The following is a 14,585-nucleotide window of genomic DNA, read 5'->3' as shown; positions in this document are numbered from 1 at the left end:
TCCGTCTCTACACCACGACTTCACTATCCAGCTAGATTCATCATCAATCACCCCATCAAGGTCAGTCAGAAATCTTGGAGTAATATTTGATGACCAGCTGACCTTCACAAATCACATTTCAAAGACAGCTCGATCATGCAGGTTTGCACTGCACAACATCAGGAAGATCAGGCCTTTCCTAACTGAGCATGCAACACAACTTCTCATCCAGGCCCTGGTCATATCTAGGCTTGACTACTGCAATGCTCTTCTGGCTGGACTTCCATCATGTGCAACTAAACCTCTACAAATGATTCAGAAGGCTGCAGCTCGTCTTGTCTTCAACGAGCCAAAAAGGGCCCACGTCACTCCTCTGTTCATCTCTCTGCACTGGCTACCACTCGCTGCTCGCATCAAGTTCAAAGCATTGACGCTTGCTTACAGATCTACCACAGGGTCACCTCCCTCCTACTTTCACTCGCTCCTACGAGTCTACATCCCTACCAGAAGCCTACGATCGGTCAACGAGCGACGGCTCGTGGTTCCATCACAGAGAGCCACAAAATCACTTTCCAGAACATTCTCATTCACAGTTCCATGCTGGTGGAATGCTCTCCCCGCCCTCATCCGGAATGTGGAATCCCTGACAACATTCAAAAGACAATTGAAAACTCATCACTTCCGAGAGCACTTAACCTCATTAAAAAAATTTCCTTTCCTTTTCCTTTAATCCTCCCTTATCGGGCTTATGCTACTCTGAGCAATGCCTGAACTTTGTTTTTGCCTCTTCACGATGACTCGCTTTGGACAAAGCGTCTGCTAAATGACTAAATGTAAATGTAAATGTATGGTGGTTGTGTCCACACACTGCAAAGACACATTTATAGGCAAACACCATATAAAAGTGAATTTTGCATCTGATGACCCCTTTAAAAACCCTTTCATTTCTATAATAAATGGGGGATCTTAATATAATGGCTCTTTATTAATCTGTTTTGCTAATCAGAAATTCATGAGAGGATGTATTGAACATTCTCATAGTAATAAAAATAATCCTCTTGTCTTGTCCAAGAGTACACTTTAATAATGGCTTGTAACAGGTGCACAATTGGTAACTGTCCCAGTAACAGTTTGGAAATTAAATCTGTAGAGGATGTTTATGAATTTTTATCGGAAAAAAATATTGAAATTGATTATGAGACGATCCGGGTGGACTTCCTTATAAAATTACAGAACAGCAGCCTTCAGGCGGAGCAATACGTCAACTTCACCATACAGAACATCGGCTATCTACTGAAATTTAGAAAATTACTACTCCCACAAATAACTATAAGACAATTTAAGCTTTTTTGAGAGGAAAATTAATGTATATGAGTTAATATCACAAATATCACAGACAAAGTTAAAAAAATAAAGAAGTAGTATTAAATTAGGTATAAAACATGTTTAATATTTGTTTAATGCGTTTTAATAAACATTTACCATTCTTCATGAAAAAATTACTTTGTATTGAATATTAGTAAAAACACAAAACACCATGAAAGTTTCAAAGCTTTTTGGATTATTTTTCAAAGAGGCATGAACTACTGAACCATTATTGCGTAATAAAACATACATTTTTAAGACAATGCAAAAAAATGTATAATATATATTATTAACTGTAAATAATTAAGATGTTTTTCAGGTAATTTATTTAAAATCTGTGAGAATTAAATTGTTGAAGTTAAATTTGTTGAAATGTTTTTAATGTTTTTAAATGACTGTATGTGAAAGTGGCTGTTCCTAGAAACTGTAGTGCTTGGATTGGAGAATGAGGAAGTTTAAGTAGAGTTGAAGACCGGACATCAAGATGCAAGAAACATGAAGACGGTGGCTTTTCTCTATTTTTGTTTCTTTATAAGGTCTTTGGCATGGAAGCAACTTTGCCATGATTACTGAATGTTGTTTTTACACTCACTCATAAATTGGACAAACCAATTTAAAGGGGTCATCGGATGCCAATTTTCCACAAGTTGGTATGATTCTTCAGGGTCTTCATGTAAAGTTTTTAACATACTTTGGTTAAAATTCCTCAATGGTTGTGTAAAACATCACCCTTTTTCCTCCTCAAAAAACAGCTCTGTTCACAGCGACCCGTTTCGGTGCATGTCTCTTTAAATGATAATGAGCAACTGCTCACCACACCCCTCTCTTCCGTGGGGCGTGTCGACACAAGACATGTAAAGTGCTGCCTTGGTGGGCAGAATACAAATGGCTGAGGGCGGAAATATGCTAATATGGGACAGTCCGCCAGCGGAGAAATATGACATCATATCCAAACGTTTTGATTATTGAGAGGGTTGAGGCTTTTAGAGGATTACAAAAAATAGGAGTGAATGGAAATTGTAGAGAATTACCGACCTGTCACTCTCCTACCATTCATTGCGAAAACACTTGAACGAGTTGCTTTCATCAAAGTAACATCCTTCTTGTCTCTGAATAACCAGCTGGATGTCAACCAATCTGGCTTCAAGAAAGGGCATTCAACCGAGACTGCATTACTGTCGGTCACAGAAGCCCTACGGATCGCAAAAGCTGCTTCCAAATCTTTAGTTCTCTTTCTCCTCGATCTGTCTGCTGCCTTCGACACTGTGAATCATCAGGTCCTTCTGTCCACCCTCTCATCACTGGGCATCACAGGTACTCCTATCCACTGGTTTGAGTCCTATCTCACAGGTAGGTCCTTCAGGGTCGCATGGAGAGGCGAGGTATCCAAAGCACATCAACTGACCACAGGGGTTCCTCAGGGTTCAGTTCTTGGACCCCTCCTCTTCTCCATCTACACCACATCACTGGGACATATCACACAGGCACATGGTTTCTCTTACCATTGCTATGCTGATGACACACAGCTCTTCCCCTCATTACAACCAGATGATCCCACAGTAGCTCCACGGATCTCAAGCTGTCTGACGGACATCTCGGCATGGAGGAAGGAACATCACCTGCAGCTCAACCTGGCAAAGACTGAGCTTCTCTGCCTCCCTGCCAATCCGTCTCTACACCACGACTTCACTATCCAGTTAGATTGATCATCAATCACCCCATCAAGGTCAGACAGAAATCTTGGAGTAATATTTGATGACCAGCTGACCTTCACAAATCACATTTCAAAGACAGCTCGATCATGCAGGTTTGCACTGCACAACATCAGGAAGATCAGGCCTTTCCTAACTGAGCATGCAACACAACTTCTCGTCCAGGCCCTGGTCATATCTAGGCTTGACTACTGCAATGCTCTTCTGGCTGGACTTCCATCATGTGCAACTAAACCTCTACAAATGATTCAGAAGGCTGCAGCTCGTCTTGTCTTCAACGAGCCAAAAAGGGCCCACGTCACTCCTCTGTTCATCTCTCTGCACTGGCTACCACTCGCTGCTCGCATCAAGTTCAAAGCATTGACGCTTGCTTACAGATCTACCACAGGGTCACCTCCCTCCTACTTTCACTCGCTCCTACGAGTCTACATCCCTACCAGAAGCCTACGATCGGTCAACGAGCGACGGCTCGTGGTTCCATCACAGAGAGCCACAAAATCACTTTCCAGAACATTCTCATTCACAGTTCCATGCTGGTGGAACGCTCTCCCCGCCCTCATCCGGAATGTGGAATCCCTGACAACATTCAAAAGACAATTGAAAACTCATCACTTCCAAGAGCACTTAACCTCATTAAAAAAATGTCCTTTCCTTTTCCTTTAATCCTCCCTTATCGGGCTTATGCTACTCTGAGCAATGCCTGAACTTTGTTTTTGCCTCTTCACGATGACTCGCTTTGGACAAAGCGTCTGCTAAATGACTAAATGTAAATGTAAATGTATGGTGGTTGTGTCCACACACTGCAAAGACACATTTATAGGCAAACACCATATAAAAGTGAATTTTGCATCCGATGACCCCTTTAAAAACCCTTTCATTTCTATAATAAATGGGGGATCTTAATATAATGGCTCTTTATTAATCTTTTTTGCTAATCAGAAATTCATGAGAGGATGTATTGAACATTCTCATAGTAATAAAAATAATCCTCTTGTCTTGTCCAAGAGTACACTTTAATAATGGCTTGTAACAGGTGCACAATTGGTAACTGTCCCAGTAACAGTTTGGAAATTAAATCTGTAGAGGATGTTTATGAATTTTTATCGGAAAAAAATATTGAAATTGATTATGAGACGATTCGGGTGGACTTCTTTATAAAATTACAGAACAGCAGCCTTCAGGCGGAGCAATACGTCAACTTCACCATACAGAACATCGGCTATCTACTGAAATTTAGAAAATTACTACTCCCACAAATAACTATAAGACAATTTAAGCTTTTTTGAGAGGAAAATTAATGTATATGAGTTAATATCACAAATATCACAGACAAAGTTAAAAAAAATAAAGAAGTAGTATTAAATTAGATATAAAACATATTTAATATTTGTTTAATGCGTTTTAATAAACATTTACCATTCTTCATGAAAAAATTACTTTGTATTGAATATTAGTAAAAACACAAAACACCATGAAAGTTTCAAAGCTTTTTGGATTATTTTTCAAAGAGGCATGAACTACTGAACCATTATTGCGTAATAAAACATACATTTTTAAGACAATGCAAAAAAATGTATAATATATATTATTAACTGTAAATAATTAAGATGTTTTTCAGGTAATTTATTTAAAATCTGTGAGAATTAAATTGTTGAAGTTAAATTTGTTGAAATGTTTTTAGATACATGAAAGAGTAATTTTACATAAATATTATTTAAAGGCATTTTTTATTGCTAAAGAACACAAAACAAACAGACAGACAGACAGACAGACAGATAGACAGATAGACAGATAGATAGATAGATAGATAGATAGATAGATAGATAGGCAGGAAGTCAACAGGGTTGATAAGGAAGTTCACAAGATTCGATATGAGCTCTGCCATCCACACCCACTGCCCTCCCAAAATGATGATGTTATTGCCAGCATCAATTGATGCAATTCAGCATTAGCCCATAAACTGCCACTATAAAAGAACTGTAGAAATAACAGATTACAGATCAGAGCTGAAGACAAGTGCACTACAAGATCCAAGAAAGATGAAGACCGCGACCCTCCTGTGTCTCTGTTTCTTAGGTTTCAGGTGAGTCCTTCCATTTTCATGATACCGGGGTATAAATGAATGTATAATGTTGTAATGAAAAGTCTTCAGTGATGATTTGTGCATATCTGAGACACAGTTTGCTTTTAGTTACAGTTTGGCAGCCAGCTCTGTGGAAGATGTGTACGAATATCTGTGGGAGAAGAATAAAGACATCGCCAATAAGACACTCGGGACTGACTTCCTGATACAGATGCAGAACGGCAGCCTTCAGGCGGAGCGATACGTCAACTTCACCATACAGGACATCGGCTATCTACTGAAAGTGACCAGAATGCTGAAGAGATTGAGTGGAAAAGAAACTCAGCCCACTGAACTCAGGGACTTCATGAAAGGCAGATACTCAAGCTACAAAAGCTTTGCAGACTTCATACTCAAACAATATTTTTTCAAGGTAAGAACAGAAACACAGACTTTAAACTTTCAAGCTAGTTCTGAATCCACTAAAGATGCTTTATATTCTCGTTTCTCCAGGGTGAGCCTCTCATCCAGCAGACTCCAGCTATGAGGAAGTATCTGTCGTTCTACAGAAACCTGATGGAAAAAGAAGATCCGCTGTACTTTGCTGTGGGTCTCCTGCCCTGCGCTAGACTCTGGGTGTGGTTGAGTAATAATCTCAGCACACCTCCAACCAATGCCTACTACACTTGGAAGGTGGAGAATATGGGCGGCCATCCCGAGAAACACTACAGAGCTCTGCTGAACAAGTCTCTGAACACACCTGAAAAAGTGGCCAAGGCTAACGATATATTCCATACACAGATGCAGAATGAGCATGATTTCTTCTTCTCATCTTGAGTAGATTGATAGTGTTGCAAATACTGTCAACATTTCATGAGAAAATGATTTGAAATGCTTTCAAAATATTGATGGATGTATTTTACACCTTTTAAGATTATATAGTAAAAATGATTTAATCATTTTAAAATAATTTCATATTTCTAAGTCTAATGTAAGCATGAAAAACTGCATGTTCACAACCAATTTAAACAAAAATGTAAACTTGTCTATTGTGTCTGGATATTCAGTGTCACCCAACAACAATAAAAAATATCCTCTAATATGTCTGATATGTCATTACTTTTGAGAATCTTAAATTCTGAAAAACATTTATGGTTTTATTTTTTTACTCATTTTTTTTTATTAAAGAAAGAAAGAAAACTCACAATACTAAAATAAAGCAATAAACATTATGTTAACAACATAAGACCTTAACATAATTGATAAAACAAATAGGAAAGAAACATAATTCAATAAAAAAAGTTAAGTGTAACACATGGGAATGTAAATTAATAGTTTGTCACTGTACATTATAAGATGGCATTCTGTACAATTAACAGTATTTCAATCATGACAATTCTCTGAAAAGTTTTAGCATGTTCTTAAAAATGGCAATGTTAATGTATTTGGTCTTGGCAGACTAGATATGATTATAATGATATAACTGCATGCTAATTGCATGTAAAGGACAGATCAGCTTGGGCCCAGAGTTTTGAGACTGAACTAAAATCCAACCAATGTAAGGGGCATCAGTATAACATGTCTCTTCTTGCTTCACCCAAATACGAAAAAGAGTGAAATGTTCAAATAAATTGCACATTGCTTATGTAAGAAAATATTTAATGTATTTTACACACAACGTTTTAATACATAACACTAAAATGTTTTTCAATGGAATCACTGGTGTATCACATTCTGTATTTCTGCTTCCACCAGTTTGGACAAAGCAGCAGACTTGGGTTATCTACTGTCTGTAGAAGTTCCTTAAAACTTGACCTCAGAATTTAGTCTGCAATTTTCATTTATGAAAACAGTACGCTGGTGTAAATCTTCATTACCCAATAAATGTGACCAAGGCGTCATAGTACTGACGCTGTTGACATTTCGTCTGCATCAAACGCACATGGCACCCTTTATCGTCAATATGAGACGCAGATAGATATGAGCCAGAAGGCGCCTCCTAGCGGTCTAACCCTAAACCTACCCCAGAACTAAACCTACCCATATCCTGTGCGTGTCATATTGACGCTAAAGGGTGCCATGTGCGTTCGATGTAGACGAAATGTCACAAGGGTCAGTATGTGACGTCCAAGGATGAGAATGCGTTGCAGCGACTGTATGTGAAAGTGGCTGTTCCTAGAAACTGTAGTGCTTGGATTGGAGAATGAGGAAGTTTAAGTAGAGTTGAAGACCGGACATCAAGATGCAAGAAACATGAAGACGGTGGCTTTTCTCTATTTTTGTTTCTTTATAAGGTCTTTGGCATGGAAGCAACTTTGCCATGATTACTGAATGTTGTTTTTACACTCACTCATAAATTGGACAAACCAATTTAAAGGGGTCATCGGATGCCAATTTTCCACAAGTTGGTATGATTCTTCAGGGTCTTCATGTAAAGTTTTTAACATACTTTGGTTAAAATTCCTCAATAGTTGTGTAAAACATCACCCTTCTTCCTCCTCAAAAAACAGCTCTGTTCACAGCGACCCGTTTCGGTGCATGTCTCTTTAAATGATAATGAGCAACTGCTCACCACACCCCTCTCTTCCGTGGGGCGTGTCGACACAAGACATGTAAAGTGCTGCCTTGGTGGACAGAATACAAATGGCTGAGGGCGGAAATATGCTAATACGGGACAGTCCGCCAGCGGAGAAATATGACATCATATCCAAACGGCTTGATTATTGAGAGGGTTGAGGCTTTTAGAGGATTACAAAAAATAGGAGTGAATGGAAATTGTAGAGAATTACCAACCTGTCACTCTCCTACCATTCATTGCGAAAACACTTGAACGAGTTGCTTTCATCAAAGTAACATCCTTCTTGTCTCTGAATAACCAGCTGGATGTCAACCAATCTGGCTTCAAGAAAGGGCATTCAACCGAGACTGCATTACTGTCGGTCACAGAAGCCCTATGGATCGCAAAAGCTGTTTCCAAATCTTCAGTTCTCTTTCTCCTCGATCTGTCTGCTGCCTTCGACACTGTGAATCATCAGGTCCTTCTGTCCACCCTCTCATCACTGGGCATCACAGGTACTCCTATCCACTGGTTTGAGTCCTTTCTCACAAGTAGGACCTTCAGGGTCGCATGGAGAGGCGAGGTATCCAAAGCACATCAACTGACCACAGGGGTTCCTCAGGGTTCAGTTCTTGGACCCCTCCTCTTCTCCATCTACACCACATCACTGGGACATATCATACAGGCAAATGGTTTCTCTTACCATTGCTATGCTGATGACACACAGCTCTTCCTCTCATTACAACCAGATGATCCCACAGTAGCTCCATGGATCTCAAGCTGTCTGACGGACATCTCGGCATGGAGGAAGGAACATCACCTGCAGCTCAACCTGGCAAAGACTGAGCTTCTCTGCCTCCCTGCCAATCCGTCTCTACACCACGACTTCACTATCCAGCTAGATTCATCATCAATCACCCCATCAAGGTCAGTCAGAAATCTTGGAGTAATATTTGATGACCAGCTGACCTTCACAAATCACATTTCAAAGACAGCTCGATCATGCAGGTTTGCACTGCACAACATCAGGAAGATCAGGCCTTTCCTAACTGAGCATGCAACACAACTTCTCATCCAGGCCCTGGTCATATCTAGGCTTGACTACTGCAATGCTCTTCTGGCTGGACTTCCATCATGTGCAACTAAACCTCTACAAATGATTCAGAAGGCTGCAGCTCGTCTTGTCTTCAACGAGCCAAAAAGGGCCCACGTCACTCCTCTGTTCATCTCTCTGCACTGGCTACCACTCGCTGCTCGCATCAAGTTCAAAGCATTGACGCTTGCTTACAGATCTACCACAGGGTCACCTCCCTCCTACTTTCACTCGCTCCTACGAGTCTACATCCCTACCAGAAGCCTACGATCGGTCAACGAGCGACGGCTCGTGGTTCCATCACAGAGAGCCACAAAATCACTTTCCAGAACATTCTCATTCACAGTTCCATGCTGGTGGAATGCTCTCCCCGCCCTCATCCGGAATGTGGAATCCCTGACAACATTCAAAAGACAATTGAAAACTCATCACTTCCGAGAGCACTTAACCTCATTAAAAAAATTTCCTTTCCTTTTCCTTTAATCCTCCCTTATCGGGCTTATGCTACTCTGAGCAATGCCTGAACTTTGTTTTTGCCTCTTCACGATGACTCGCTTTGGACAAAGCGTCTGCTAAATGACTAAATGTAAATGTAAATGTATGGTGGTTGTGTCCACACACTGCAAAGACACATTTATAGGCAAACACCATATAAAAGTGAATTTTGCATCTGATGACCCCTTTAAAAACCCTTTCATTTCTATAATAAATGGGGGATCTTAATATAATGGCTCTTTATTAATCTTTTTTGCTAATCAGAAATTCATGAGAGGATGTATTGAACATTCTCATAGTAATAAAAATAATCCTCTTGTCTTGTCCAAGAGTACACTTTAATAATGGCTTGTAACAGGTGCACAATTGGTAACTGTCCCAGTAACAGTTTGGAAATTAAATCTGTAGAGGATGTTTATGAATTTTTATCGGAAAAAAATATTGAAATTGATTATGAGACGATCCGGGTGGACTTCCTTATAAAATTACAGAACAGCAGCCTTCAGGCGGAGCAATACGTCAACTTCACCATACAGAACATCGGCTATCTACTGAAATTTAGAAAATTACTACTCCCACAAATAACTATAAGACAATTTAAGCTTTTTTGAGAGGAAAATTAATGTATATGAGTTAATATCACAAATATCACAGACAAAGTTAAAAAAATAAAGAAGTAGTATTAAATTAGGTATAAAACATGTTTAATATTTGTTTAATGCGTTTTAATAAACATTTACCATTCTTCATGAAAAAATTACTTTGTATTGAATATTAGTAAAAACACAAAACACCATGAAAGTTTCAAAGCTTTTTGGATTATTTTTCAAAGAGGCATGAACTACTGAACCATTATTGCGTAATAAAACATACATTTTTAAGACAATGCAAAAAAATGTATAATATATATTATTAACTGTAAATAATTAAGATGTTTTTCAGGTAATTTATTTAAAATCTGTGAGAATTAAATTGTTGAAGTTAAATTTGTTGAAATGTTTTTAGATACATGAAAGAGTAATTTTACATAAATATTATTTAAAGGCATTTTTTATTGCTAAAGAACACAAAACAAACAGACAGACAGACAGACAGACAGATAGATAGATAGATAGATAGATAGATAGATAGATAGATAGATAGATAGATAGATAGATAGATAGATAGATAGGCAGGAAGTCAACAGGGTTGATAAGGAAGTTCACAAGATTCGATATGAGCTCTGCCATCCACACCCACTGCCCTCCCAAAATGATGATGTTATTGCCAGCATCAATTGATGCAATTCAGCATTAGCCCATAAACTGCCAACTGTAGAAATAACAGATTACAGATCAGAGCTGAAGACAAGTGCACTACAAGATCCAAGAAAGATGAAGACCGCGACCCTCCTGTGTCTCTGTTTCTTAGGTTTCAGGTGAGTCCTTCCATTTTCATGATACCGGGTTATAAATGAATGTATAATGTTGTAATGAAAAGTCTTCAGTGATGATTTGTGCATATCTGAGACACAGTTTGCTTTTAGTTACAGTTTGGCAGCCAGCTCTGTGGAAGATGTGTACGAATATCTGTGGGAGAAGAATAAAGACATCGCCAATAAGACACTCGGGACTGACTTCCTGATACAGATGCAGAACGGCAGCCTTCAGGCGGAGCGATACGTCAACTTCACCATACAGGACATCGGCTATCTACTGAAAGTGACCAGAATGCTGAAGAGATTGAGTGGAAAAGAAACTCAGCCCACTGAACTCAGGGACTTCATGAAAGGCAGATACTCAAGCTACAAAAGCTTTGCAGACTTCATACTCAAACAATATTTTTTCAAGGTAAGAACAGAAACACAGACTTTAAACTTTCAAGCTAGTTCTGAATCCACTGAAGATGCTTTATATTCTCGTTTCTCCAGGGTGAGCCTCTCATTCAGCAGACTCCAGCTATGAGGAAGTATCTGTCGTTCTACAAAAACCTGATGGAAAAAGAAGATCCGCTGTACTTTGCTGTGGGTCTCCTGCCCTGCTCTAGACTCTGGGTGTGGTTGAGTAATAATCTCAGCACACCTCCAACCAATGCCTACCACACTTGGAAGGTGGAGAATATGGGCGGCCATCCCGAGAAACACTACAGAGCTCTGCTGAACAAGTCTCTGAACACACCTGAAAAAGTGGCCAAGGCTAACGATATATTCCGTACACAGATGCAGAATGAGCATGATTTCTTCTTCTCATCTTGAGTAGATTGATAGTGTTGCAAATACTGTCAACATTTCATGAGAAAATGATTTGAAATGCTTTCAAAATATTGATGGATGTATTTTACACCTTTTAAGATTATATAGTAAAAATTATTTAATCATTTTAAAATAATTTCATATTTCTAAGTCTAATGTAAGCATGAAAAACTGCATGTTCACAACCAATTTAAACAAAAATGTAAACTTGTCTATTGTGTCTGGATATTCAGTGTCACCCAACAACAATAAAAAATATCCTCTAATATGTCTGATATGCCATTACTTTTGAGAATCTTAAATTCTGAAAAACATTTATGGTTTTATTTTTTTACTCATTTTTTTTTATTAAAGAAAGAAAGAAAACTCACAATACTAAAATAAAGCAATAAACATTATGTTAACAACATAAGACCTTAACATAATTGATAAAACAAATAGGAAAGAAACATAATTCAATAAAAAAAGTTAAGTGTAACACATGGGAATGTAAATTAATAGTTTGTCACTGTACATTATAAGATGGCATTCTGTACAATTAACAGTATTTCAATCATGACAATTCTCTGAAAAGTTTTAGCATGTTCTTAAAAATGGCAATGTTAATGTATTTGGTCTTGGCAGACTAGATATGATTATAATGATATAATTGCCTGCTAATTGCATGTAAAGGACAGATCAGCTTGGGCCCAGAGTTTTGAGACTGAACTAAAATCCAACCAATGTAAGGGGCATCAGTATAACATGTCTCTTCTTGCTTCACCCAAATACGAAAAAGAGTGAAATGTTCAAATAAATTGCACATTGCTTATGTAAGAAAATATTTAATGTATTTTACACACAACGTTTTAATACATAACACTAAAATGTTTTTCAATGGAATCACTGGTGTATCACATTCTGTATTTCTGCTTCCACCAGTTTGGACAAAGCAGCAGACTTGGGTTATCTACTGTCTGTAGAAGTTCCTTAAAACTTGACCTCAGAATTTAGTCTGCAATTTTCATTTATGAAAACAGTACGCTGGTGTAAATCTTCATTACCCAATAAATGTGAATGACTGTATGTGAAAGTGGCTGTTCCTAGAAACTGTAGTGCTTGGATTGGAGAATGAGGAAGTTTAAGTAGAGTTGAAGACCGGACATCAAGATGCAAGAAACATGAAGACGGTGGCTTTTCTCTATTTTTGTTTCTTTATAAGGTCTTTGGCATGGAAGCAACTTTGCCATGATTACTGAATGTTGTTTTTACACTCACTCATAAATTGGACAAACCAATTTAAAGGGGTCATCGGATGCCAATTTTCCACAAGTTGGTATGATTCTTCAGGGTCTTCATGTAAAGTTTTTAACATACTTTGGTTAAAATTCCTCAATGGTTGTGTAAAACATCACCCTTTTTCCTCCTCAAAAAACAGCTCTGTTCACAGCGACCCGTTTCGGTGCATGTCTCTTTAAATGATAATGAGCAACTGCTCACCACACCCCTCTCTTCCGTGGGGCGTGTCGACACAAGACATGTAAAGTGCTGCCTTGGTGGACAGAATACAAATGGCTGAGGGCGGAAATATGCTAATACGGGACAGTCCGCCAGCGGAGAAATATGACATCATATCCAAACGGCTTGATTATTGAGAGGGTTGAGGCTTTTAGAGGATTACAAAAAATAGGAGTGAATGGAAATTGTAGAGAATTACCGACCTGTCACTCTCCTACCATTCATTGCGAAAACACTTGAACGAGTTGCTTTCATCAAAGTAACATCCTTCTTGTCTCTGAATAACCAGCTGGATGTCAACCAATCTGGCTTCAAGAAAGGGCATTCAACCGAGACTGCATTACTGTCGGTCACAGAAGCCCTACGGATCGCAAAAGCTGTTTCCAAATCTTCAGTTCTCTTTCTCCTCGATCTGTCTGCTGCCTTCGACACTGTGAATCATCAGGTCCTTCTGTCCACCCTCTCATCACTGGGCATCACAGGTACTCCTATCCACTGGTTTGAGTCCTTTCTCACAAGTAGGACCTTCAGGGTCGCATGGAGAGGCGAGGTATCCAAAGCACATCAACTGACCACAGGTGTTCCTCAGGGTTCAGTTCTTGGACCCCTCCTCTTCTCCATCTACACCACATCACTGGGACATATCATACAGGCACATGGTTTCTCTTACCATTTCTATGCTGATGACACACAGCTCTTCCTCTCATTACAACCAGATGATCCCACAGTAGCTGCACGGATCTCAAGCTGTGGACATCTCGGCATGGAGGAAGGAACATCACCTGCAGCTCAACCTGGCAAAGACTGAGCTTCTCTGCCTCCCTGCCAATCCGTCTCTACAGCACAACTTCACTATCCAGTTAGATTGATCATCAATCACCCCATCAAGGTCAGTCAGAAATCTTGGAGTAATATTTGATGACCAGCTGACCTTCACAGACCACATTTCAAAGACAGCTCGATCATGCAGGTTTGCACTGCACAACATCAGGAAGATCAGGCCTTTCCTAACTGAGCATGCAACACAACTTCTCGTCCAGGCCCTGGTCATATCCAGGCTTGACTACTGCAATGCTCTTCTGGCTGGACTTCCATCATGTGCAAACCTCTACAAATGATTCAGAATGCTGATTGATTCAGAAAGGGCCCACGTCACTCCTCTGTTCATCTCTCTGCATTGACTACCACTCGCTGCTCGCATCAAGTTCAAGGCATTGACGCTTGCTTACAGCTCTGCCACAGGGTCAGCTACGATCGGTCAACGAGCTTCTCTTTCCTTTTCCTTTAATCCTCCCTTATCGGGCTTATGCTACTCTGAGCAATGCCTGAACTTTGTATTTTGAGCACTTCTTGCGTTGTTTTTGCCTCTTCACAATGACTCGCTTTGGACAAAAGCGTCTGCTAAATGACTAAATGTAAATGTATGGTGGTTGTGTCCACACACTGCAAAGACACATTTATAGGCAAACACCATATAAAAGAAAATTTTGAAAACTCTTTAAAAACCCTTTTCATTTCTATAATAAATGGGGGATCTTAACATAATGGCTCTTTATTAATCTTTTTTGCTAATCAGAAATACATGAGAGGATGTA

The 14,585-nt window shown here is 39.2% G+C and overlaps 2 protein-coding genes across 3 annotated transcripts; both read left to right on the top strand.

Annotated features, from left to right (window-relative positions):
- The first annotated feature begins 4,979 nt into the window (after positions 1–4,979).
- LOC311081758 (uncharacterized protein) lies at positions 4,980–6,218 on the top strand. 2 transcript variants are annotated; one of them, XM_084112394.1, is made up of 3 exons: positions 4,980–5,139; positions 5,248–5,551; positions 5,632–6,218. In XM_084112394.1, exons 1-3 carry the CDS (start codon positions 5,096–5,098, stop codon positions 5,953–5,955), a joined length of 672 nt encoding a protein of 223 aa, XP_083968520.1. In that variant the 5' UTR covers positions 4,980–5,095; the 3' UTR covers positions 5,956–6,218. The 2 variants fall into 2 exon arrangements, with proteins under 2 accessions (XP_083968520.1, XP_083968521.1); XM_084112395.1 differs by having other exon boundaries at positions 4,990–5,139; positions 5,254–5,551.
- Positions 6,219–10,546: 4,328 nt separating this feature from the next.
- On the top strand, positions 10,547–11,759 carry LOC311081456 (uncharacterized protein). Its single transcript, XM_084111993.1, has 3 exons — positions 10,547–10,680; positions 10,795–11,092; positions 11,173–11,759. The coding sequence occupies exons 1-3, from the start codon at positions 10,637–10,639 to the stop codon at positions 11,494–11,496; spliced, it is 666 nt and encodes a 221-aa protein (XP_083968119.1). The 5' UTR covers positions 10,547–10,636; the 3' UTR covers positions 11,497–11,759.
- Positions 11,760–14,585: the final 2,826 nt, after the last annotated feature.

The sequence above is a fragment of the Abramis brama genome, assembly GCF_963993115.1.
Source record: "Abramis brama genome assembly, chromosome: 4".
NCBI classification, from domain to species: domain Eukaryota; kingdom Metazoa; phylum Chordata; class Actinopteri; order Cypriniformes; family Leuciscidae; genus Abramis; species Abramis brama.
Note: the sequence above shows the minus strand (reverse complement) of the source record. Positions and strands in the feature narration are given on the sequence as shown.

Excerpts from the sequence above, each read along its gene's own strand:
- LOC311081758 (XM_084112394.1), top strand. The coding sequence starts at position 5,096 with ATGAAGACCGCGACCCTCCTGTGTCTCTGTTTCTTAGGTTTCAG. Across the intron at positions 5,140-5,247 it reads CTCTGTTTCTTAGGTTTCAG|TTACAGTTTGGCAGCCAGCT; the intron begins GTGAGTCCTTCC and ends GTTTGCTTTTAG. Across the intron at positions 5,552-5,631 it reads TCAAACAATATTTTTTCAAG|GGTGAGCCTCTCATCCAGCA; the intron begins GTAAGAACAGAA and ends TCGTTTCTCCAG.
- LOC311081456 (XM_084111993.1), top strand. The coding sequence starts at position 10,637 with ATGAAGACCGCGACCCTCCTGTGTCTCTGTTTCTTAGGTTTCAG. Across the intron at positions 10,681-10,794 it reads CTCTGTTTCTTAGGTTTCAG|TTTGGCAGCCAGCTCTGTGG; the intron begins GTGAGTCCTTCC and ends TTTTAGTTACAG. Across the intron at positions 11,093-11,172 it reads TCAAACAATATTTTTTCAAG|GGTGAGCCTCTCATTCAGCA; the intron begins GTAAGAACAGAA and ends TCGTTTCTCCAG.